Here is a 27,450-nt window from a genome sequence, read left to right as displayed (position 1 = left end):
TTTAAATGATTTTGACCAACACGATGGATTAAAAATTCAAACACGGGTATGAGAAGTGACAATAAAGACTTTCAAAAGACTGACAAATTTGACTGATGTTTAAAAACCACTTAGGAAAAAAAAATGGTAGTGGAACAACACTTTTACAAAAACATAGTTGTAATGTTTTTAAGCTTCTTGTGGCAAAAGTTTTTGCAACAACAAAAAATTTTACTAAATTTTGCGTGTCTTAGCGGAAGATTTCGCAGAAATTATAGTTATCAAAATTTAAGCTTATTCGCGAAAGATTTCGGGAGAAAAAAACATAGTTGTTAATTTAATGCTCTTAGCCAAAGATTTTATCCCTGTAATCGATTTATTTTCGAAAATAAATCGAGTTTTATCAAGCTAACACTAAAAAATATCATTTCTATATATATATATGCATTTTACTGGAAATTATTTAATAGAAACCGAAAATTCCGAAAGATTAAATAAATTATTGGTATTATTATTATTAATTTGCATAATATTTATGTTTGAATTAGTTACGAATAGTGTTTGACAAAATTATACTTGTTTTGTGGTGAATAAAATAACTAAGCACAAACTTCAGTATTTGATTTAAAAAAAATTAATAATAAATTAAGATTTGGAAGAAGAAAAAAAATCGTAAAACAATTCTATTAATTTTTTTTCCTCGTTGCTAAATCAAGTTTAGAAAACAGTCACGGAAAATCCCTGCAGCAAAATGCTTCACCAGTTTTGAAATTGTTACAGTTCGAGCTGCATTTAGAACATAATTTTGTAAAAGTTATTCATACTTTTTAAGGAAAAAAAAAAAGTTGTAAATATTGCCTTAATACTGATTGAATGATGAATACTGATTGAATACTGATGATTGAATACTGATTGAATCCTCACACGAATTCGTAAGCATTTAAGTGATTGATTGCGATTTTAAAGCCATTGAATTGAACGATAAAAGTTAAACTCCAACAAAGGAAAGCTAATTCAAACTATTAAAAACAAATAAATGAAACTAACGCCTCAAAAAAGTAGTTGTCCAATCTAAAAGTGCGAATAACTTTTACAAAACTATCTTGTGTTTATCTTTTAAATACAACTCGAAAACTAACAATTTCAAAAAATTCGAAGCATTTTGTTTCAGTGATAAAACACGTGATTATTCTCTAAATTTGATTTAACAAGGAGAAATCAAAATAAATAATTCCAAATATTTTATTTTGTAATTTTGAGAAAACGCAGACGATTTTATGAAACGGCTTTAGATTTTTGTTATTATTATTTTACGTATTTAGTTATCACTTTCATATACTTTTTATTTATTAATTTTAATTCTGATATTTTCCGTCCATTTGTTTCAATAGTTATAGTGTATTTTAATAAAATTGTAATGTTTATTTATTATATCTTTAATAAGATATTTATTGGAAAATCATTGCATTTATTTTTATATTTTATTTATGACTTTTATTGATCCAAATGGAGACCACAACATATATTAAAACAAACTTATTATTAAATCCTTTATGTAAGATAATTAATGATAGTAAGAGCTTCACGAGACTGTTTATCTCAAATTCATAGACATTAAATTATTTTTATCGATACAATCTAATTGCTTATCCTAACTATCTTATTTCAAATTAAATTTAACGAATTAAAAATATAAATAAAATATCCTTTAATAATGTTTCGGCACAAGAAAATAAAAAGAATAATAAAAACTTTCACGTATGAAAATAAACGCATTTAATTAAAATTAAATAATCAATATGTAAATCCTTGATCCATTTCCTTGTTGTATAATGATAAGTTTCTGCATTATAAGCGCTTAGGAATTAAAAATTAAATTTTTCTATATTTTTCAAATAATCTTATGCCAAAGTCTTGCAAAAATAAATCAATTATTGTTTATTTATATATTTACATGTCAATTAAATTTTAAATACAATTAAAAAATGTATTACGATAAATTTATCAATTAATTTGTCTAATTTATCCAATCATCAGTAAGTATCATCATTTTTGTATTTAGTTCATTAAGTTTTTTTTTTATCTTCATCCTACCATCGATAGGTATCGTTTTTTGTATTGAGTTCATAGAGTTTTTAATTTTTATTCAACCATCAGTAGGTATCATCATATTTGCATTTAGTTTATAAAACTTTTTATCTTCATTCAACCATCAGTAGGCATCATAATTTTTGTATTTAGTTTATTATACAACTTTCTATCTTAATCAAGACATCGATATCTCATTTTTCTTAGTTTCTTTCATCAAGTTTTTTTAAATCTTAATTAAACATTTAATGAGTTTTATAAATTTTGCACCCAGTTTAACATAATTTTGCATCGTAAAAAATCTATCAATATGAATCATCGATGTATTAATCTATATATCATTTAAGTATTTAGTCTATCATAACTTTTATTCTAATTACGTATTTTGAACAAGACAGTTTTTGTTTAACTAATGCTTTCAATGAGAATTCAATGTTTATTAAAACGTTAAGAAACATTTACAAAGTCAGCGATTTTTAACTCAAATTTCGAAACGAATTTGGGAAATTTACGAACTTTTTTTTTTAAAGAAATCTCTCGGGGCAAAACTAATGATCTTCTTCTATTCCTTTTTGTCGTACATTAACAGCGTTCAAAAAGAATTTTAAACGCATTGCTGTTCGAAGAAAAAAAAATTAAGTAATTAGGAACAATTTCTCGACAAATAATTCCAGAGAGAATTTATCTTTCCTCCGACGAGAAGGGGGGTGTATTTTTTCCCCGGACTTCTCAGACGGAGGTGGCGCTCTTCTTCAAGGATAGGCTCTCCGTCCCAAGGAAGCTGCGGCTCTTCTCCAATAAGAGCCTCCGTTCCGGATGAGATCTTCTTCTTTTCTCTCTGTTCTGAGAGAAAGAAATAAAAAGAAGGCATGCCATTCGAGGAAAGAATGGAGAAGGAGGTGCCCATCCAGAAACAGCCAGCCAATAGATGATCTTCCTTCTGGCCACATTAAAAGAATCAAGCAAAGCAGTCCAAAAAAAAACAAAATGGCGAAAAAAAAGAACAATGATGCTTTGGTTCAATAGAATCTATTCCTATTCACACAGCTTAGTTCCTTTTCCTACGGATATTCTCTTAATGAGTTGAGACCGATGAAAAAAAAATGTTATTGGTAGGTTCTTGCAGAAGCAGAACATCTGCAGGTTATGGTCACGGTCTGGAGGCTGAAACAGAAAAGGCATCCGGCCGCGAAACTTGGGCCTGTTCTTTGTTCCCACCCACACCAGATCTCATTTCCAGGCGGTTTTTAATCGTTACTTGCAGGGTTCCGCCGGAGATTCGAATGGTGTTCTGCAATTCTTTCAATTTTCGAAACAAAGGGAGCGTCACACTTCGTTGTGTTGATCTTATTTCTGATGTTTTAATAAGGCAGGTTTCGTAATTAACATTCGTTTTTTTTTTTTTTAAAGACATTAACATTTGTGACAATTTTTTCATGACATTAAAAATTGCAATTGATGATTGTAGATGCAGATCTTGTTCATTGTTTTTATAGCAAAACAGTTCTACGCTCCTACTGTTTGACAAAATGTGTTAATTTTGCACAATATATGCTCTACTTAAATTATTTTCGATTAGGAATGTGAAAATTTTACACACATTATGCCCTAAGTCCTGATTAGAAATGTATAAATTTTACACGATTTGTGTTCTGTTTCCCGATCAGAAATATATGAATTCTGCATATTTTATGACCTTTAAATTGCAATTGATGAAGGTAGATGCAGATCTTGTTCATTGTTTTTATAGTAAAACAGTTCTCCGCTACTACTGTTTGACAAAATGTGTCAATTTTGCACAATTTATGCTCTACTTAAATGATTCTCGATTAGGAATAGGAATGTGAGAATTTTACACATTTTGTGCCCTAAGTCCTGATTAGAAATGTATCCAATTTTACACGATTTATGCTCTGTTTCCCGATCAGAAATACTATATGAATTCTGCATATTTTATGCTCTTCATAAAGGTTTCTCGATTAGCAATGTAAGAATTTTACACTACTCTACCTCTCGATTAGAAATGCATGAAATATACACAATTTATGATCTTCGTAAATGAAGTTCGATTGTTATCCATGAATCGTCTGATGTTTGAATTTTACATTACTTCAGCTCTAAGTAATCGCTTCTTTAAAAGAAGTACATCAATTTTTATTTAATATATACTCTACTAAAATTTTTCGCGGTTTGAAATATTTTTATTTTACGCAATTTATGAATTATCATAAAATTATTTATTCTTGAAAAACAATCGAAATACATTTTTATTCCCAGATAAAACTTTGCAATGAAGATAGTAAAAAAAAAAGTCTAGGTGTTTCAATTACTTTTTAATAAAACTTAGCTGATTAAATTATCTAAAACGGGGGAAAAGTTTTTTTTTTTGGTAAAATTTGCTTTAGACGAAAAAAAAAAAAATCTAGTGGAATTGGTGAATAAGTAATTAATGATTTTTGTGGCACCACTTTCAATGTTCAAATATCAAATGCAAACTTTAAAAAAAAAAAAAAAAAAAAAAAGAAAAGAAAANAAAAAAAAAAAAAAAAAAAAAAAAAAAATTCAACGTTTCATCAATGAGTCGAAGTTTTATAATTCTTTTCTTACTTTTATAGTAAAAATCAGGAAAATTTTTAAATTATTAAAGTACGTATTTAATATTTTTTTTAATTTAAACAAAAATATTATACAACTCTTATTTTTTATTCTTAAGCGGCAACCTTTTCTTGTAAGTTAAATCATTTAAATCTTAAATTATCTATAGTTGTGTAAATTTCAGTTTAACGAAGTTTAAATGAAAAATGATTAACATTTGACTGATGATGGCTAGATAATATTATTTTAGTTTCAAGTTGCATTTGTTCTTATCCTATTTAGCATTTAATTCAACGTTTTATTGAAATTGTTTTTGACTTTTACTGTAAAAAATTTAGAAAATACAATTTCTAAAGTATGTATTAAAAAAAATTATTATTCAACTTATTTTTTTATTTTTATGCCGCAACCATTTCTTGGAAGTTTAATCATTTAAATCCTAAGTTATCTATAGTTGTGTTTTAAAAGTTTCACTTTAACACAATTTAAACGAACAATGCTAACATATGACTGATAGCCCGATAATATTACTTTAGTGTCAAATTGCATTTTTCCTATACTGATAAGTATTTTAAAAAGAAACAGATAATGGGGGTTTAAATCAACAATCAATGGAATGTCGAACTGAAAAGATCAAAATTACATCAAGTGATGAGATTCCTTTAATAGATATCAATCAATCCACAAATTTTTTAATTAAAAAAAAAGATATTCTGGTTAGCAAATGGAGAAAAAATTAAAAATATTTTTCCAGCAAAATACCTCATTTCTCAAAACCTTAATTATACGAATGTGCGATTGACAAAAATTTCTAAAAAAACTGTTTTGAAAGTTATGTTACAATAGTTTTAAAAACAAATTTAATCTTTCATAACATCACATATTTATAATTAATTTTAAATTTGTTAAAAAAAATTTATAGAGCTTACTTTAAATGTTTGTAAAAAAAAAAAAAAAAGTATTGAGAAATGAAATAATCAAAATTTTGTCACATTTTCTATACAATTAACAAATTTTTTTTTCTTCTTACTTTTGTTTAACAAACGAATAGGACACAAATTTAAGAAGTAAAGTAGTTTTATTATTATAATTTTGCTTTTGAAATAAATGTTTGGCTTGAAACATTAAGTCGTAATTGTAACAATAAATAAAAGGGCAAAATTGAGATGGCAGATTGTAACGTGGAATATGTAAAACTCAATACACGTAAAGTTTCCTTAACGCTTATAAATTAGGTCAAAAATGATTAAAAAATGTTACCATACGCGTTAAATTTTCATGAAGCATTCTTACAATAAAATTTCATAAAATATAATGTCACTATTGATTTCACGGACTTAAACACAAAAACTCGAAAATAATATCTTTGAAAAACAGAAATAAATAAATTTTTTATACGTTAGTTAGAGAATTTTCTTTGGTTATTCGTAAGAAAAAATTACAAATGTAAAAAGTAATTTGCAATTAAAATCCAATTGACAAACTTGGTTCGAAAATCAACTGATCTATTTTCATAAATTATAGAGGAAAAAATTTATAAATAAATAAATTATAATTAAAAAACATCGGCCGTCAGGGTATATATTTTGCATAAATTCTTCTGAACTCAGCCATTACTAATAAATAATATTTTATTACAATTTTTAAGATAATTTTCATTGCCAAAAATACAGTTTTATTTAAATTTAAAATTATTTTTGGACTCATATGGCTTCAATATAAACTAATTTAAGTTCATTTTGATTTGTCAGTTTTGATAAAATAAAAAAAAACTGCTCCTAATTATGGTTTGAGTTGTATATTTTCGAAAGGTATTAAAATTTGTACGTTTTTCAGTAACCAGTCTTTTCGTAAAGTTAAATTTTACCTTGAATGCTTATAAACAAATAAATAAAATATAATATCCAAACGACGATATGGTATACTTTAAGCGACGTATGAATAGAACAAAACAACGTGAATAAAGATGCAAGTTAACACAAATAAAGGTGCAGAAATAGGCCTACTATGTATCTCCATTTCAGTTACTTCATTCGTACTTTTCCACGTTGCAACGTTTTATGTTTACAAATAATGTGTTCAATAATATGAATCACTTGAAGCGTTTAAAAATATAGACACGGCAATTCAAAGCAGTGAAAAAGGTTAAAATCGTATAAAATGGTTTAGAAACCAAATTAATGAACCATTAAAATTGAATATGGAATGCACTTACCTGAAGTTTGAGAACCACTTGACGAGCTGTGCTGTGTTGTTCTTGTTGAATTTGATGTCGGGAAAGTACATCTTGAGGACGGCGGAGCTTGGGTATCGGGCAAAAAAGAACATCAACTTCGCCTTTCTTAGGTGCATTGGCGTCAAGGTACTCGTGTGCATCGATGCTGTTAAGGAGCATAAAAAGATAGACAAAATATTGTAACACCCGACAACCCGGGTTATTACACATAATACATGATAAATTTCACTGAGATCAAAGAAGCAAGCATACGAAAAAGCACACACATTCAGGGTCTCATACTAAAGCAACAGTCGCATGCTGGCTAAAAATTTTATAATAAAAATAAAGTGTTGTGGGTTGGGTTTCGATTCGAATACTTTCTAATCCATTTTAGCAAAAGATGTGATTATGACATATGAGATCGTTTTAATACTTAATAGCAAATCTTCCTCTCCTTTTTCTGAAGAAAATATTTTAATATAAATAAACCGATGAAGAAAATATTACAAAACAAATTTAAATATATGTCGTATAAAGAAACAAGGACTTAAAACAACTTTAATACGCTAAAATTTTAAATAATAATACAATTATTTTAAAGATACATTTTTTAAAAATTTACATTGAAAAGAATTTAAAAAAAACCTCGTTTTACGATTTATATTTTTAATTGCATTGAAGATAAAGTATTGAGATATAAGAATCTCACAAAGCTTATTTCGAAGTTTGGGATTAGAGGTTGTACGCAAAATTCTTATCTACTAAGCCTCTTACAAGATGTTCTAAAAATGACTATCTTAAGCTGGACAAAAAGTAGTTTCTAACGAGATTTCAATAAGAGAAGCAATATAAGAGAGAGCAGCACTTCGAAGACATAAAAGTTTATTTCCAATTCCTTAATGGCGCTTCTTAAATAACTAGGTTGGCAGTAATTGCATCCAGATGGATTTAATCTATTTTTTAAAACACGATCTCATCATACAAATATAATTATAATTGAATTTGAACAAAAATTTAAAAAGTTTAAAAACTGTCAACGAGTGGATCTTAGCTGCATTCCTTATGAAAACCAAAAGACTTTTATTCGATTAAGATTAAACCAAAATCGTTTGGATTATTAACTGTCTAAATAAATATTGTTAAGTTTATTAATTGTCTAAATAAATATCGTTTGGTTAGTTAATTGTCTGAGTAAAAATTGTTTGGATTTATAATTGTTTAAATAAAAATCATTGAATCTTTGAAAAAAAAAATTTGCAACTTGAAATGTATAATGATTAACAAATGAGAAAATAAACAAATTAGTTTATATTAAAATGAACGATTTATGTTCGATATATAGATGATATTTATGTCCTGAAAATATATTTAAGAAATGAAGCTTGAATTATGAAAAGTTTTCTAATTTGACAAGCTATTCGGGGAACAAAAGTAATTTATTCGAATTATGAAAGCTAAACGAATTACAAAATAATAATAATAATTCTAAATAATTATTTAAAAGAAACAGTTTAAAAGATTAAAAATAAAAAAAATTCTGTACTCAAAAATGCACAAATAACACAGTTTTTTGACTGGATATACTGTGTGGCCCGCTTAATTCACAAAATTAAATAATTTTCATTCTAAAAACTCAAACTATTTATTTCTATGCTTAAAAAAAAAAGAGAGAAAAAAAGAAAAGAAATGGAAATTAAGATGCTTAAACTAAACTATCTAAAAAGAAAAACAAAACGATTTCTTTTAAAAATTCAGTTAAATAATTAAATAGAAAATCATATGTCTTCTTAAATGTTAATAAGCCTACGTGACTTGACAAAAGTGGCAAAAAATTGTATCTTAAATGTAAAACACGAAACGTAAAATAAACGCATACATTGGTGATAAAAAAAGTCTTGAAGGTCAATAAACATAAATACCCTTTTTTTAAAAATAAAATAAAGTTTTTTTTTCATTAAATACGAAGTTAATTTTTAATTTTTTGCTAGCACAGAACTAAGCTAAGTTAACTAAACTAAATTAAATTATATGAATTAAAGCATATCATAATTAACAAAAACTATTACTTCAAATATTGTATTACAGTTTCCTGTCAGACTGATTAAAAACTTTGGCACGCCATTAATAATTATTTTTACAAAAATTTTGTTACGGTTGATTATTAAACGAATTAAAGCTATGACGCACCGTAACTAATAAAAACTACTTCTACACAAAAACTGCCTACATAAATATTTGATTCTAAAACTTAAGGGGATAGTCGACCTTAAAAACAAAAGGTTTTATATTCAATGTTAAAACCCTTTATGTTTTTTTGTGAGTGGGCTATTTTACGTTTTAAGTTTCATTAAAAAAAAAACAACGAAACACTTTTTTTTTTAACATTTGTAATTATAACTGCCCATAAAGAGCCCCTTTTTATAAAAAAAAATTCTTTTTTTTGGTTCACAAATACGATGCAGACTTATTTCAAAATATACAGTGCCAAAAAAAAAAAAAAAAATTGACAAGATCAATACAAGTTTAAAGATTCTTTTTGTCGGCAAAGTGCGAAAAACTTTCTAGTATTTGAAAACATTAAAAGAAGTAAAAAAAAGTAATAATAATTTCTCTTTTCTTTAAAATCATTCTGAGATGACAAATATTTATTTCCGCAAGAACGCGAAAATATTTCAAATTATCAGAGAAGAATCTAGAATATAAGATGAGAGGAAAAAATCTTATCTTATGTGACTGCTATATCAATTATAACATCTTTGAACATTTAATAGAAATCTGCCGCAGGGATTCAACTATTTCCAATTTGATTTTTTTTAGCTAAGTTCAAAGACTTATGCCAAAGTAAATACTTCAAAACTTTCTAAAAGCACATAGCTTAAGGCGCCTGATTCCGAGAGAGAGGGGACTTCAAAGCAGAGGTGTGATTTAAGAAAATGAAATGAATTGAAAAAGATTTCAAATAGAAAAAGGATCGTATAAAAATGAATCGTAAGAAAAGGAGAAAAAAAAATGAAACAATAAAGGCATTCAAAATAAAAATTCTAAAAGATCGTTTTTAAATTATTTCGTTTTGATCGTTTTTAAAAAATAAAATTCTGAAGTTTGTTCTAGGAAAAATAGAGTTTATAAAAAAATATAGAAAAAAAAAAAGTATTTTTAAAAGTGTGATAAAAAGAAGAAAAATTTTTTTTTCTGAATTTATATTTTAAAATAAAGTAGAATTAAATGGAAAAAATGCATTTTAGCAACAGATTGTTTTCTAAAAATTATTTAAACTAAGCTGTTTCTTAAAATAATTCAAATATGAACGTTTCGAACGAAATAATTACTTAAAAAATAAACCTTACAAATGTTCATTTTATTAAATTTAATATATTAAAACTAGATACCTGCAGTAGAATTTTGAATTGCATGAAAAAAATTAATTCATACCTTGTATGCATTAATTGTTTTATTATCTAAATATTTATAGATAAATTAGAATAGATAAACCTTATCTTTATAGATAATCTTATAGAGGATAAATAGATAAACTAATATAGAGATTCTTTATAGATAATCTTATAGAGGATAAATAGATAAACTAATATAGAGAATCTTTATAGATGAATCATATATAATTCTCCTTGCAGTTATGAAATTAGGATATTTATAAAAATTTGAGCTATTTCGGTCAAATTCATCCAGTAAAATTTTGAGCTGCATGAAAAAATAATTTTCAGCTTACAAAGTTAAAATAATTATTTTTTACAAAATAGTTAGTAAAATAGTTAGCCTTTTTCAAGTGTTTCCAATAATTATTATAAGTAAGCTATTAGCATTCACATAAAACACAATCAAAATAGATCACGCATGCCTTAAACATTCAAGCAGGAACATTGAAAATTAAATAAAAGACAAACTTTAAATATATGAGCAAAAAGCAAAGAAAACATTCCATTCAAGATAATAGTAAAAACCGTATTCGTATAATGTATTTTTTTAAAAATTTATTTTTGGAATTAAAAGTTTATTTAATTTAAATTCATGTTCATGTCTTTACGTACATGTGAATAAATTTTTTTTTTTTTAATATTGAGGGTAAACAAATTAGGGTTAAGTATGACAAAAAACTAGATAGTGAATTTTTTAACTGTTGTGCGATTTAACAAATTATTAGAACTAAATTATGAATATTTCTGTTCGATTTCTTATATTTATTTCAAACCAAAGGTATTTTTAAAAGGGATATTAATAATTTAAATATAAACATAAGAAATTTAACCAAAATATACCATAACATTCTATACAAAATGTTAATTTCTTGTATTTAGGCGAACATAATAACAAAATTATATTTTCTCTAAGAATTTTTTCTTGTATGTCGAAGAAAAGGTGCTTTTCATTAAAATTTCTAGAATTCAAATATTGACATGAAGCAAATATGCGGAATTCAATTGAAAAATTTATAGAATTTATAACATAAGAATTACTCCTAATATTTAAAAAATTCATGTTTTTATATTTAATTCTTTTTTACTAAATTTGTAGTTACGCAAATTGCTGATTAGATAACTAATTCAATGAATTATGTAATTAATTAGGTTTTTGATTATACTTTTAACGAATTAAACTTAAAATTAGTATAAAACAAAAATATATAATTGCACCGAATTTAATTTAAAAATAAATATAGCATTTGTAACATCAAAATTAATTGTTAAAAATCCCATGTTTTTTGTACATTTAATTACTTTTTACTAAATTTGCATTTATTGCTTACGCAAATTATTAATTATATAATTACTTCCATCAAATATGTAATTAATTAGATTTTTAAAGAATTAAAATGATTAAACAAACATGCTCGAAACACGAAAAAAACTATAGCACATAAATGGGGATTAAAAAGCAAAGAAGCAGGGAGGAAAAAAACACATATTAATTATTTATATTCTTACGTAGAAAGGATATCATAGGCATGCCGGATTCATAGGTGGCAGGACTATCTCCGGCATCTGATATATCTCCACTATCCTGCTTCATGTGAGAAAGGTGGAGAGAGTCCGGGGATCCTCGCTGATGGAAAGATAGAAGAGGATGAATGGAGGGACCGGAGTGATGCAGTCCCATGGGGGGTGGGCCCCCATCGTCATCGGGCCCCTCAAGATTGGCAAAATGTTGAGAGAGTCGGTGATGGCTGTATGGAAAATGTTGGAAGAGTTCGGATTGATTAAGACTGGGATTCGGGATGGCCACGGTGGTCGGTAAGCTGACCGGTACCAGGGGTGGCGGTGGGGGATGATGAGAATAGATGTGCGATGGAGGAAGGGAATCGGAAGATGGTAAATTGTCCATCATTCCGGAGTATTTGGGACTGACGTCTTGAGAAGTATCCGCAGATCTCATTCCACAGAGTTGACCGCTAGGTCCACCTCGTTGATTAAGTCGGGTGTCTGTCACTTTATGTCGCTTTTTCTTAGAGGCCACCACTAGTGACATGGCCTCTGTTTGTTCGGGAAGGTCCTGAGGGGTGGGCGTAGAACTGGCCGGAGAAGAATACGATTGAGAAAGTGAGGGCATTTGAGGAGGAGAGCCGTAAAGGAAAGCTGCCGTTGCCGCAACACTCGCTGGTGGTTTTAGAGGAAAGTAGAAGGGTGGTTTAGGGGCTGTTCCGATGTCCGGTGGATAAGGACTTGTCCGAAGACCGCACAAACCCCCATGGCCGTTCACTCTCGTCCCACGATCGATGACTTTACCAGTCCGTGGAGATTTTCTATCCAACATTTGAGACAACAGTGTCGGATCTTTTGATGATTCTTGATTTGTAGGCGTCATCTTGGACTGAGCTGCTCTTTGTTGGACACACTTTGAAACAACTGCATCGACCACTTGGGAAAGAGAGGTGGACAACTCAGCCTTAAGAGATTCTTTTAACCACTCATAGTCTACGTTAAGGCATGGAGATGGCTGCACTATACAGGATTGCCTTAATTCCTGCAAACTGAGTTTAGTGGGTGTATTATTCGTTGAAACACTTAGTTCTTTGGTATCGTCGATCACTAATCGTCTTTGTTCGTCGTACATGCTCGCGTTATCGTAATCCACAAAAGAAGAAGGTCCGTTCACCTCTTTATGATCAATTCGAGGTTTAACGTCTTCACAGTCCGAAGTATCGGCACTTTTTGGCCGGTCGTTCACAGTAGGTGGAGCGTTGTTATTATTGTTGGCTGACGGAACGTCCTCATCTGTACTGTCACCATCCACCATTTCCATATATTGCTGTTGCATAGCGACTAATTGCTGTTGCATGTGTCGCAATTGTTGGCGAAAAGTAAAAAGTCCAGCGGCTGAATTGCCCGTATTCCTTCGTTTAGGCAATGGGCTACCATCATTTCCGAAATCATCTTCATCGTCGTATATTTCACCGTTTGTTGATGATGGGTTTCTATTCGCAGTATCATGTTGTTGTGGTTGATAAAGTTTTCGCTTTTTGCATCCATTGACGGGAGGTTGTGGGTCAGGCATACCAGAACCGTTACCGTTGTTGCGGGGTGTCGGACCCTGAAGCATGTTACTCACTATGGTCTCGACCCGAGCTCGCTTCACTTCGAGGGAGGTGGAGTTACCGGGTGGAAGGAGAGGATTTTCAGATTGCTGCCAGGTGGCGCCACTGTCGGTCGTAGAGTGAATGCCGGGGCTACTCCTAGGCGAAGAGCCGGCCGGACTCGGAGCAGACGAGGCGTCGATCGCCGGAGAAACTCTACCTGCAGCCGACGACATCCTACAACTCGCTTTACTCTCATTTGAATCTTCGTCGTCGAGTTTCTCGGACGGCCTGCTTCCGGCAAAAGAAACCACCTCCCCTCCTCCTCCGCATCCCGGGCTCTCTCGACCGTGACCGGACTGTTTCCTCCCCTGCTGCAGTATGTCCCGCAGGAGGTGGCTGTTGCTGCTCGCCGCGCTGCCACCACTGCTGCACCGCTCGGGACTCTCCGGCATCCTTCCTCCGTACATCAATTCCCCGCCGCCGTTCACAAACATCCTTCCCGGGTTCGATCCAAGAGTAACGGGACTCGACCCGTTCATTCCACCGTTGCTAGTAGCGTCCAAAACAATCATATCCTGGTCCTTATTCTGGGATGAAGGCACTCTCAGCCCAGTTCCTAATAATTCGCAGAGCATTTTGCTCGCGTATCCATTCGTAGCGGAGTGATGAGAATAAAGAGAAGCTAAACTCGCGGGAGAGCGTGAACTAAAGTTGGGGATGCTTGCGTAACTGTTCCTCGGTTCACCCGCATCTACTCGCTGCCTCACTCGTTTCGTCTTGGCAGAGGTCTTATTCATCAGAGCTTTACTGTCCTCCAGTAGACCCAAATCGGGGTCCTCCTCCGATGACATCATCGCGGAGCCCGCTGATTGGTTCACTCTCCTTTCCGTAACCACTCAAGGGGCTCACACTCGCTCACTTTCCCCCCTTTTTTGTGACCCCTTCTTTTGTTCCGTGTGGGGGATGTTGAATACTCTCTTTTTTGTTATTATTCTTTTCTTCCCTCAGAAGGTAGATAATCGTTCCTTTTGGCCAGGCCGGTCGGCTCCTGTGCTGCCAGGTTCATGTATCAGTCAGGGGGAAAATCTGCAAAGATACAAAGAAATTGTGAGGGAGGAAATGGGAAAAAATATATCATTTCGAACGTAAAATATTATTTAGTATTTATTTCCCGCATTTTTTTGGCGAAATATTCAATTTAAAGAATTGTAAGATTAAAAAAAAAAAAAATTCATTAAAGTTCTGTACTTTCAAGACTAATAAATAAAAACAAATCTTAAAATTTCTACAGACAATTAGTTTTTCAGAAATCATATTGACATTCAAATTTCATACGAAATACAAATTAATTTTATTAAACCGCTTTCTTCTGAAATATATTTTTAATGTTCTCTGTTTTATTCAAAAAGAATGCTGAGGAATTAATGCTGAGGAAATAAATGCGAAAATGTCCCGGATTTCTGCATAAAAAGATCATTTACGGTAAAAATCGTTTGCTCGCTTAATCTTTTAATCAGAGAATATAGTTAGTTGAAAAATTAAATTGTTTTCTCGCTTTGTCTTTTAATCAGAGAATATTGTTGGTTGAAAAATTAAATCGTTTGCTCGCTGAGTCTTTTAATTAGGTTATATAGTTAGCTGAAAAAATTAAATCGTTTGATCATTTACTCTTTCAATTAGGGGGTATAGTTCGAAAAATTAAAGCGTTTGTTTAAAATAGCATTCTTTTTCATTCTTTCAAACGTTTTGCTTTAATAAAATGAAAAAAAATTTAAGTTAAACACAATATTTTATAACTGGAATCTAAATGAGTAAAATTCAAAACTTAATTTTTACTTAAATGTAATGAAAGGCATACTGACTATTGTCAAGTTCTTAATTTCAAATAACTGTAAAGAATATATTTCAATCAAAATAGAACTTTTGAATTTCCTACCTTTCAAAAAAGTTTTATATGGGTTCTACCATGTAACTTGACTAATCTAATCTAATGTGTTATACTGATCATATTCTTTGCTAAGTTTCTTCAAACACAAGTGTAAGAAAAATAAAAATACGCTTTTTTCAAAAAAAAAGGTTTATTTAATGGTTTTAACAGATTATAACAGAAATCTAGGGTAAATAATAGCATCAATTTCCTAGTTATTCAATATATCATTTTTAAGTAAGTTCAAAAGCAACAATTTTGGAAGGAAAGTAAACTTAAAGAATATCGTTAGGAATTAAAATAACCCTTTGTAATTCTTCAATAATTTATGTAAATAAGTATCGTAAAAACTAATTTTATAATTATAAGGAACTGTTAAAATATCATAATCAAATTTTATTAATGTGTGCTTCTAAAGTAAAAAATTATATACTAAACAAATACTACTACAGCTATATAGCTACTATATACTACTATAGCTACTACAAATCATAATTACAATTACCGTACTAATTTCTTTAATCAAATGCTATTGGTATGAATATTCAAATCGATGCTTAAATAGTATTTCATATGGATTCTAAATTTTTGTATAAAACTAAGATAAATAATATGAAAATAGCATATTTTATTTGTTTTAGTTTTATATACACTGGTTATCATAAATTAAGGAAAATTCACAAAAATCGCGATAACTCAAGAAATTACACATGGAATTTTATGAAACTTACCCACAATATACAACACATAGTAAGGTATTAAACAACATAAAAAGAAATTATCAGACATTAATAGTAGTATAGAAATTAGCACATGTATAAAATAAACAAATTGGAAGTATCGGTTTGCAATAGAAAAAGTACCTTTAATATGGAATATGATTGCCTCTAGAAGCAATACAGCACAAACAGCGATGTGTGATGCTTTCAATTATGCGGTCTATCAGTTCAATAGGAAGTGAGAGCCATTGCTCTTGTAAAGCAGTTGCAAGCGTGGCAAGGGTCTGAGGGGGCGGATTGATGGCAGATACACGCCTCCCTAGAGCATCCCAAACGTGCTCGATAGGATTCAAGTCCGGGGATCGAGCTGGCCACTCCATGCGAGTAATTGTTTCCTGTTGAAGATAATCATCAACAATGCGAGCTCTGTGTGGTCTTGCATTATCGTCCTGTAACAGGAAGCAATCACCAATTGCCCCGGCATATGGGCGCACATAAGCATCAAGGATGTTGTCTCGATAAACCTGAGCATTCACGGTTCCCCTTGGAAAGACATGGAGGTATGTGCGCCCTCCTAAGGATATGCCTCCCCAAACACAGACACTGCCTCTTCCGTATGCATCTCTTTCACGGATGTTTGATGGATGATAACGGGTCCCAGGTTCTCTCCATATCAAATAACGTCTACTGTCACTTTCTAGACTAAACCTGGACTCATCCGTAAAGAGAACAGGCCTCCATTGATCTGACGTCCAGTGGACATGTTGTCGGGCCCACTGCAAACGGTCTCTCCTATGGCGTGATGTGAGCGGCACGCAAATGGCTGGTCGTCTCGCATACAGACCACCTTCGTGGAGCCTTCTGCGCACAGTTGACGTTGACACCAACCTTCCGGTGGCTGCAGCAAGAGAGGATCTAAGATGTGTCGGAGTAGCGGTTCTATTCCTGCGTGCACTTAATGTCAAATATCGGTCATCGGCACTGGTCGTAACAGTTGGCCGTCCTTGACTGAACCTCCTAGATGCCGAATCTGTGGTTTGAAATTGCCTCCAAAGTCTATGAACCACAGATGGACTCACATTTAGCCATCTGGCCACTTCTGATTGACTCTGCCCTGCCTCTAGTCTCCCGATGGCTCTCCATCGTAGTTCTTCAGGCAAATGATGCCTAGAGGTCATTATTACGAATTGGCTATCTCAGATTTTCAATGTCGCAATCACAGTAAAATTTGTGTGCTTTCTCTCAAACTTGGACTTTTATGCTCCAGGCAGATGACGTAAGCCGAGTGCAGCGCCACTAATTTGCATATTGCAATTTTACTCAGCTACTCTTAGTGGACAACATATGCAAATTTTGCACGGTTTGGCTTACTTTTGAAAGAGTTATCGCTATTTTTGTGATTTTTCCTTAATTTATGATAACCAGTGTAGTTCATTTCATTTTGTCCAGTTTCTTCCATTATCCTTGAAGAAACATATTTCTACTGGACAAAATCCCAACCCTGATTATAATTCAACCTAAATCAGCATTTTTAATAATGTTTTAAAGCTTGATATTTAATTTCTTCGGGACAAAATCCCAACCCTGATTATAATTCAACCTTAATCAGCATTTTTAACAATGTTTTAAAGCTTAATAAATCAATATAATTTTTACACAGAGTAAATACTAGAGTCAATATTTTTCATGAAAATATGAGCAAATATATCATCAATAGTTAAGTTTAAACAATTAATTTAACCTGCGACATTATTTTGACCTTGAATCACAATAAAAAAATATAATGTGGGAGGATTTAACATAAAGCGATGTTTTTAGCACGACTTTATGATGGTTTAACGAATATGTTTAACAATGTGTGCTAAGGTTTCCCTATATATGCATTGTCTATTATTTTTTAGCACTCTAAATGATCTCCAAACCAATTTAAAAAAAATACATAACATCTTAGGAAAATAATTTAGACGACTTGAGAACTATTTCACGAAATTCAAGTGAAGTTTAAATATGTTTGTTTACACTTGTAAACAATATAAAGAAATTTTATTTACCTTCATAACTGGTTAATGTTCTACGCAACAAAAATAGGAACGGCAAACCTCTCTATAACAACTGCGTTAAAGAAACTATTTCGGAGGAAACTTTCATAGAGAACTTCGTATGAGAATTGATAAAAAGTAAATAAAAAAGAAATAACAAAACCCTTTCTTTCGTTTATACGACCATGCATGTTACTGTTCTTTTTCCCCCCTTTCTTCTATTATTCTATCTCTTCGGCCAAAGCAGCTGCTTTTAAGTAAACAAAATGGGGAGGAATGGAAATTTTCGGGAAAAATGGTGTCTCATATGCTCTATTCTGTGGAATGAAATCTCTTTATTCTGCTCTTAAAATGGGTTGTTTTCATTTATTGTTTCTTGAGATAGATTAATGAGATACTTAGAAAATGGCCTTCGAAATATGCGTTATAGAAAAATGGAGGAAGAAAAGATTATAATTTTATATCAAAATTATTTTAAAACTGTTCCTTTTTCTTCGTATGTTTTAATATTGAAAAACAGCTAAAAAGGGTTTTATGAAAAATTATTGTTCATTTACTGAAAACGAATTTCATGCTCTTTTAAATTATCGTTTGGTGTAACAGAAATAAAAAGAAGTTGAGGTATAAGCGTTTAAAAAGAAATTTTTCCATTTTTTGGTAAAGAAGTAAGTTGAATTACTAAAAATTAAGCAACAAAATAACCTGTCTCAATGCTATGAGAGTTTTTACATCACTTTCATCAAAATGTCCTAAAATAAATTAAATAGAAATCATTATAAAATGACTAGTTTTGTTAAAAATTACTCTTTAATTAAAAAAAAAAAAAAAAAAAAAANTCCTCCAATAAAACCAAGAAGAAAAAAAAAAAAAAAAAAAAGCTTCATATAACTTCAAATTTGTGCGAAAATCAAATGTTCAAATGTCCTTGAGGAAAAAATGGGAAGGTGAAACTGTGAATTTTTCGAAAATTCTCCATTTTACCTTCCCCATTTAAAATACATCGGAAAAAAATCATAAAGAATAACAGAAATTATTATTTAAAAATAATCTTGGAAAGACAAAGTAGCGAGTTTTTGAATACTTACTTCTTTATCTTTTTGAGTTAAAATTTTTAGAGCAGAAATCTTCAATAAAAATTCCAGAAAGAAAAATATTAATTTTTTCTTCAAAAGAAAAAAAATTTATAAATTAAATTAGCATTATTTTTAAAAATCACTGCTTTACCTTTTCAATTTAAAATTTTCAGAACAGAATCTCTAACAGATTCTAGAGCGAAAATTAGTATTTTTTCTTCTTAAGAATATGCATAGGTAAACTAGTGAGTTTTTGAATATTCACGGCTTTACCATTCTTGTTTAAAATTCTCAGAACATAATTCTTGCAAAAAAATTCCAAAATAATAATAAAACAAATTTCTTCAAGAAAAAAATAATAATAATAAATAAATAAATTTATTTGAATGTTCATTGTTTTCCCTTTCTCTTTCTAATTTAAAATTATCATGAAAAAAGTCTCTAACTAATCTAGAATAACTGTAAAAGATATTATTTTCCTTGAAGTAAATAATTGGAAACATAAAGCGCAAAAGTTTTCAAAAATACTTTTAAAAACGTTACAGCCAGTAATATTGTTTTCCCATGCTGCTGGCTGACTTAAACATGGTGAAATGTCCAATACGGAATAATTCATAAGTGCTCTATACAAGATAACCTATCCTTCAGTTACGTAAACGCATAACATAAAGTAAGAACTTAATGTATTTAGGTAACATTTTATAAAAACCTTCTTTATTTAGATGGTTTCCGTGAGAATAACTACCTTGACAAGCGATTTAGATCCTAATATTTTTCCCACACTTATTTTATTTAGAAAAAGAGTCCTTAAAAATGTGTGTGTTTTCTCATCAAGAGAGGAGGTTCTGCGGCTGCCTGCCCACGAAGGTAAGCTTCCGGAGTGAAAAACGCCAGGGGTCAGCATGCGTGGGAGGCTCAAGTTTCGCGACCGGAGGTTCTGGGGTGGAGCGGTCTTTGTCGTCTTTTGCAAAATCCGCTTCCGATGCCAATTCAGCGTGAGATTTTTGTCTACTTTCCGGAAGCCATTTTCTTTCGATTCCAAGTTTTTGTCTGTTTTCCGGACAGGATCTCATTTATTCTTGTGGAATAAAGAAGGTAATAAAAACACATTCCACGAACGAATATTTTATCTTTACTATCTTATAGTGTCCTGTTAAGTAAATGTACAAATATTCTGTACAAATATTACACAAATATTATGTACAAATACTCGATAAATATTCAATTACATTCCGAAAGTACTCTACACAGTTATTATACAAATATCCTGAAAATATTCTGTACAAATTTAACGAAAATATTCTGCAAATATTCCATTACTATTCTGTATACAAACTATTCAAATATTCTGTAAATATATCATACGAATATCCTGAAAATATTCTGTACAAATTTAACAAAAATATTCTGCAAATATTCCATTAATATTCTGTACACAAACTATACAAATATTCTGTAAATATATCATACGAATATCCTGAAAATATTCTGTACAAATTTAATGAAAATATTCTGCAAATATTCCATTAATATTCTGTATACAAACTATTCAAATATTCTGTAAATATATCATACGAATATCCTGAAAATATTCTGTACAAATTTAACGAAAATATTCTGCAAATATTACATTAATATTCTGTATACAAACTATACAAATATTCTGAAAATCTACCGTACAAATATTCTTTAAATATACTGTACAAATATTATATCAATATTCTGTACAAATATTCTATAAAATAAAGTTAACTGAATTGTTAAACTTAATTCAGCTAGGAATATTGCCAAACAAAATTGAAAATTGAATAGTGTTCATAAAAAATAATAAGGCTGTTGTGCTCGCTGATCTACATGCAATATTTATTATTTGCTACATATTTATTTTATAATACTACATATTTATTTTTTAGTAGTACCACATCGTCTTAAGGAAACATTTATAAAACCTTCTGAATAAAAATAACACAATTAATTGTGGAGAGGGGATTGTTCAAAAAGTTTTAATTAGTTATTCTTACTAAATAAACATAAGATGTGGATTTTTTCACCCGTTTTTCATGTACCGTTATCGTATCAGGGGGAGGGGGGTGACGTTATTGTAAACAGATTAACATTTCTAGAATTAACAAGTCTATATTAATACGCGCTCAAAATGAAGTGAATTTCAAGTTCGATTCGAGCATTAGTATTTGATGTTTTACCATTGCAATTTTCAAGTTCTAGTATTCTAAAGTCTAGACCACAGTGAAAAGGCATTGCGATCTCATTTTTAAATTTCTTCTAGACCACTGTCTAGACCAGAGTAGACCATGCAAGGAAACAACTTTTACAGATTTGAAGGAGATTAACCCGTTTGGTGAATAGCATGGAAATAAATCATTGAGAAACCTTTCTTTAAAAACTTTTTTTTTTTAATAATAATAAAAATTTACTTACTTATTTAGAATATTAATTAAATGCTTTCAAATGTATGCATAATCGTAATTATAACAACCTATAATTATCATAACAATCTATAATTATTTGACGATAATTATAATTATTTGACCTATAATTATAGATACCTATAATTATACATAATTATAGATCAAGTCAAAAATAGCTTCCTGTAGCTCACTACCAGATTGAAGAAAAATTTGTAAGAGTACACGAACCTAAATAAGCTCAAAGCTTAAAAACAGCCTAGATGTACTATTTTTTTTTTCTTCCGGAAATAGCGATCAAAAACTAAAAATATTTACTAAAATTTTTTTTTAAAAGTTCGTTCATAAAATAAGTTGAATAAATGTTTGAATCTTTAAACACATTATTAAACCTTTATTTTTAGTTTTACGATGTTTAAAACGAACCAATTATATAATTAGTTGTGTTGTCACTTTCTAATCCAATATAATTTGCATTTGGCTATTGAAATTAAATCAAATATGTTTTTAACTGAGAAAGAAGCGTCTTCCTCACATTTTAAGATGCAAATTATGTTACATTAATTGAATTTAATTTAGATGTAGTGGTGCATTTCTTAAAGCATACTTTCAATGCAGAAAATAAGCATTTCTTAAAGTATACATTCAATGCAAAAAGTATATGAGGTGAGTTGTTCATTGCTCTAAACGACACTATTTTCCTTTAAAATTTTCATATTGTAGAGTTTATTATAAAAATAAAATTCATTACTTCAACGCATTTTTGAAATTGTTTTTATGGTGTTAATGAATTTGTGCAGTGAGCGTTTCATATCTCTAATAAAATTTAATATGGGCAGTTTTATATATCAGTAGAAGAAATATGGCGTTGAAATCAATATAAATAATTGGTTCCGACTAATATTTTTGTAAATACATATACATATTAATATTTAAACTAACATCGTTATGGGATTTATGCAAAAAAATATACGTAAAAAAATAAAAAATATGAGCTACATATATAATGTTTTTGTATGAGTTAAAATAAAATATTATGTAGCTTTTTTATTTATTTATTTTTTTAACACATTTTATTGCAACATTACAAAGAAAACATTTAAACGTAATACAAATCATTACAGAATTATAAAGGGGATTTAATGACTCGGAATTAAACTAAAACAGATGCCGCCTAAAAATTTCTTTCCACCCTCAGCTAATCACTCCTTCGAAAGACAATAAAATTCCGCCCTAAACCCCCGGATTACATCCTCCCCACCCTCCGGAGTTCCGGGCATACTTTAGTGGAGGGCATTTCCGGGCAAGGTCACCGGCTGTGACGTAAAAATGACGTCACACATCTTAAACGGAATCTCTTTTGTAAGCTTCTTCCGGGACTGCTTACTCCAGCGTGAAGGAGTAACTTTACGTTTTCTTGGGTCTGTTGCATCTCTCCCCCCCCCACGCCACCCCCTCTTGTTTATATTCATTCACTTTCTACCAAGGCCAACTTCAACCTTTCCAAAGATTTTCGCTTTTCTTTTTATCAAGATGATTCACGTACTTCTCAATTTTTTTTCTCACTATTGTATATTTACTATTGCTTACTACTACTGCATTAGAACTGTATAATAAAAGGAAATAATCAATGGCTTTATGTGTTGAATAAGGTTTAAAGTTATCCATATGCACACAGATTTGATTTCCGTTCAAAGATCCTAATTTGCAATTAAGTTATATGCTTGTACACTATTGTTCAATTAGGTAATATGCTTATATACAATTATTCAATTAGGTTATATGTTTCTTACGGATAATTACTTAACTAGGTTATATGTTTATGCGCAATTATTCAAATAGGTTATTTTCGTAAAGTTCCAGAAGTTTTTAAAAAGTTCCCATGACTAGAATATTTTTGATTGAAAAGTCTTGATTAAGAAGGTTTAAATAATGTTTCTTATAATTTTGATAAGTTAAAGCATCGAGTTTTCGTATGTAAAGAATGATCAAAAGCGATAATGAGATTCTACATAATATAGATTATATTTTATAACCGTCGTTGAACAGCCGACCCAATTTCGTTAGTCCTGCCTGGAGCGGAATTCGTATCGAGCCAGGTTAACCTCATTGGAAGGCGAACGCTCTATTTCTTGAACCACCCCGGCTATCACAAAATATATAAATATCTTTAAATTTTTCCAATATTAACGCGGTAAATTGTTTCAACATTAAGCGAGATCATACAATAAGCTGGCCTCACATATAGTGAGATCATTCCATGAATTGGATCAATATCTAGGGGTATCAGACAATAAACTGGTAAAACAGAAACTATACTATACAGTAGACCAATATCAGGTGTGATAATGCTGCAAATATTCAGAAAAATCACACAACAAGCTGTTTAAATATCTGGTGAAATCATACTACAGACTGGACCAATAATCCAGTGACTTCCTACTATAAACTGATCAAATATTCAGTGAGATTATATTTTAAATTGGTCCAATATACAGTGAGACCTTACTGCAGACGAAGACCAATATAATAATGCTATTAAGTGGACTGGTATTGAGAATATGCATTAAGAATTGTTCTTAATGCATTAAGAATTGTTCTTAATGACTTGAATTCGTGAACAAATTAAGAATTGTTCGTGAATTATTAAATTCACTTCCGCTTCAATGAAGAATTACCGAACGGCCGGTCAACCCTTGATCTGCAGTTGACATGTGATGGTTTTAAGTCCACTTATTCCGAAAGATTCAATTGTAGACTTTTGCGGGAACCAGCCAACCATTGGGTCAGTTTCATTATCGAATTTTCATGCCCACCCTTCCAAACGTCTGGATCTAAATCGGACTTAAGTCTCTTTAGAAGATGGTTTGGGGGGGATGGGGGAGGAGAGATTCCATCGGTAATTGACTCGAAAATGAGAATTCGGAGTAATTAGCTTTCTGTGTGTGCTCTGCGTTCCACCGAAATCCTGTAAGTGACCCTTTCACTATCCAAGAAAAGACAGGAAGCCCTTTAATAACTTCTGACTGAAGGCTTATGAGCTTGGATCTTAAGGCTGGGCTAATGGCGGTTTGGCGGTGATTCTCCTTCCATCCTGATGCTGGCCTTTTCGATTTTCGGAGCACCACTTTTCAGCGATGAACTTTCCATCGAAGAGTTTGAATAGATCAAAACAAAGAACCTCTTCCAATGAATTCAAGTTGGCGATGTTTTAATAGGAAAACTAGATAATAATAATAAACGGGATAATAAGGATTAGAAAAATGTGCGCCTAATTGGCTTGTTTTCGTGTTAAATTGTACGACATTTGCCCCCCCCCCCCAAAAAAAAAACCCAGCAATGCTATATTTTTAAAATGGAAATGGCATCGTATGTTTACAAAATGAATACCATATATTTACAAAAACGAGATTGATGTCATGTATAGATCTGATGTAATGTGTTAATAATACCAACATAATAAATATCGAATGCAATTAGCTTCATAGATTTACAAAATAAAACTGACACCCTTCGTTTACAAAATGAAGTTGATATCTTGCATTCATATACAAAATGAAATTGGCACCATGCTTTTGCAAAATGAAGTTGATATTTTGCATTTATATACAAAATGAAATTGTTACCATGCTTTTACAAAATGAAGTTCATATCTTGAATTTATAAACAAAATGAAATTGGTATCATGCTTTTACAAAATGAAGTTGATACCTTGAATTTATATACAAAATGAAATTGGTATCATGCTTTCACAAAATGAAGTTGATATCTTGCATTTATATAAATGAAATTGGTACCATGCTTTAACTAAATGAAATTGATACCTAACAATAATGTGATGCATACCTTGCAAATTACAAGTGTTGCACAATGAAGTTGGGCACAATAAAATTGATACACTGCATTTACGAAATGAAGTTGATACATTGTATTAGTGTACAAAACGAAATTGCTACCATGCTTTTAAAAAATTAAATTGCTACCAATCATTTATGTAGAAGCTAAATTGATATCTTTCATTTATTCACAAAATGAAATAGATGCATACCCTACATTTAAATTAAAACTGTTAATCTGCATTTAAAATATGAAAATGCACTACGTATTTAAGCAACGAAAATGCCATTGGCCAAATAAATGTTTTGATTTTGCGAGCAAGCTAAAGCCATTTCCAACAAAATCTTTAAATATGTTATGCATGAAACAACTGTTACTAAAGTACCAGACGGTTTAAGTTAACTGCAAAGCCTCCGGCATCTGATATATAATACTTAACTTAGTTTTAGGTTAAACATCAAAGAATTACGATTAAAATTTTGTAGCTATTAAAAATTGGCAAATAGCATCTTTCGTCTGATTAGAGCAAGGAATCTACACCATGGAAATACGCAGAAAATATAACGTTATCGTAAAATATATTCTTCAATCTGCCATTTTAATAAAATTAAGAGAATTAAGATTCGAAAATGAATAGAACATTTTTGATATAAAGCAATATGCGTCGAATCTTTGGCATAAACCTCTTGTTCCGTGCAGCAACAGACAACTTATTTAATTCGTTTAGAATAAACACCTGGGAGGACGGTTAACGACATAGTCCCCCACCCCCTCAAATGGACAGTTTCCAAAGCACGCGTGTGAACCCCTTTAATTGAAGCAAAGCAATAAGGTTTTTTTTTTTAAAGAGCAATATGCCTACAACTTGCCTACTCCTTTTTGAGTCATAGAGTAGACGATCACAGACGAGAGAGCAGGGGGGGGGGGTGGCGACAACCAGGTGGTGATGTCCCCCCACCCACCCACTCTATTCTCGATAGTCACCTGGATAGCTGAAAAAAAAGGGGATACAGACAGGTAACGGCAAGGGGGGGAGGAAGGAAATCTAGGAGAAAGTAGTGGTAAACTATCCACTTTTAACAGTCCCAGATCATTCCAAAGGCGATTTGGGGGGGAGGTAAGTCGAGGGGCAGATGTTGAACCACGCGACTAAAACGCCCACTCCGCCCTAGGCGAAGGGGGATTAGGGAAAAAAAAAACACAAGAGAAAGCAGATTCGGTCACGCTTAGAAGGTATCGGGTGGTATTAAATTAGACGTTTTCTCTTTTTGGGCCCCCTTCCCGATTTTTGGGCCCCCCTTCCCGATCCCTCCACGACAATAACAAGTCTATCACGACAGATATAAGGTCAGCTACAGCAACAATTGATCAGACTCATAATAAAAATAGAACGTTTTTTTTATTATTCTTTTCTTTCTTCTGTCTCTCTCTCTCCCCCACAGAGACTGTTGAAGGAGATCCTATTCCTCGTGATATAAAAAGTTGGGGGAGGTGAAATAAAGGGGCGCGTGGCTGCTTAAGTTACTAGCGGGGCCGTTTTTTGATGCTAAACATAACAAAAGAAACACCCTCCGTTAACTTACGGGATAAGGCATCTGCAATTTAGCATCTGCGCTTCCTTATAAGAGAAAGTGTTGCTGACCTCTTATAAGAGTCTTAGGGTACTTTCGGTTTCTTGTTTACCTTTTTCGTGCTTATCTTGAACCCCAAACTCGGAAGGGAAATCAAAGCTCGTGAAAGTGTTTATTGTTTGGAGAATGGTAAGGGGTCATAATACAGAACTTACAAGGAAGGTAACCGAAGTGTCGCGAGCCGGTTCAGACTGGAATTTTTTTTTTTTTTTTGTAAATGTTTTTTAGGTTAGAAAATAATGTATAAAATTCATTAATTCTATTTCAAAGTCAGCATCAAATTATAAATTATCAAAAACTGTATCTGTTATCTTGAATGCACCGCAAAGTTCTGTTCGTCCCGCAGACGAAAGTAATATTGTAAAAGGTTGTTCAATTTTAAAACGATT

General features: G+C 31.0%; 1 protein-coding gene across 5 annotated transcripts in view; it reads right to left on the bottom strand.

Annotated features, from left to right (window-relative positions):
• The window catches only part of LOC107448306 (homeobox protein prospero), a 148,521-nt gene that overhangs the window by 9,707 nt on the left and 111,364 nt on the right, over positions 1–27,450 (bottom strand). For 3 of the 5 annotated variants that reach the window (XM_016063448.2, XM_016063445.3, XM_016063446.3), the window contains 2 exons: positions 11,821–14,495; positions 6,878–7,043 (listed from right to left, as the gene is read on the bottom strand). In XM_016063448.2, the coding sequence (XP_015918934.1) occupies positions 6,878–7,043; positions 11,821–14,263 (2,609 nt within the window). In that variant the 5' untranslated portion in view covers positions 14,264–14,495. The remainder of the gene's footprint in view (positions 1–6,877; positions 7,044–11,820; positions 14,496–27,450) is intronic. The other 2 variants (XM_016063449.3, XM_071182178.1) reach the window with 1 other exon arrangement.

This window comes from Parasteatoda tepidariorum, chromosome 6 (assembly GCF_043381705.1).
Source record: "Parasteatoda tepidariorum isolate YZ-2023 chromosome 6, CAS_Ptep_4.0, whole genome shotgun sequence".
In the NCBI taxonomy this organism is placed as follows: Eukaryota; Metazoa; Arthropoda; class Arachnida; order Araneae; family Theridiidae; genus Parasteatoda; species Parasteatoda tepidariorum.
Note: the sequence above shows the minus strand (reverse complement) of the source record. Positions and strands in the feature narration are given on the sequence as shown.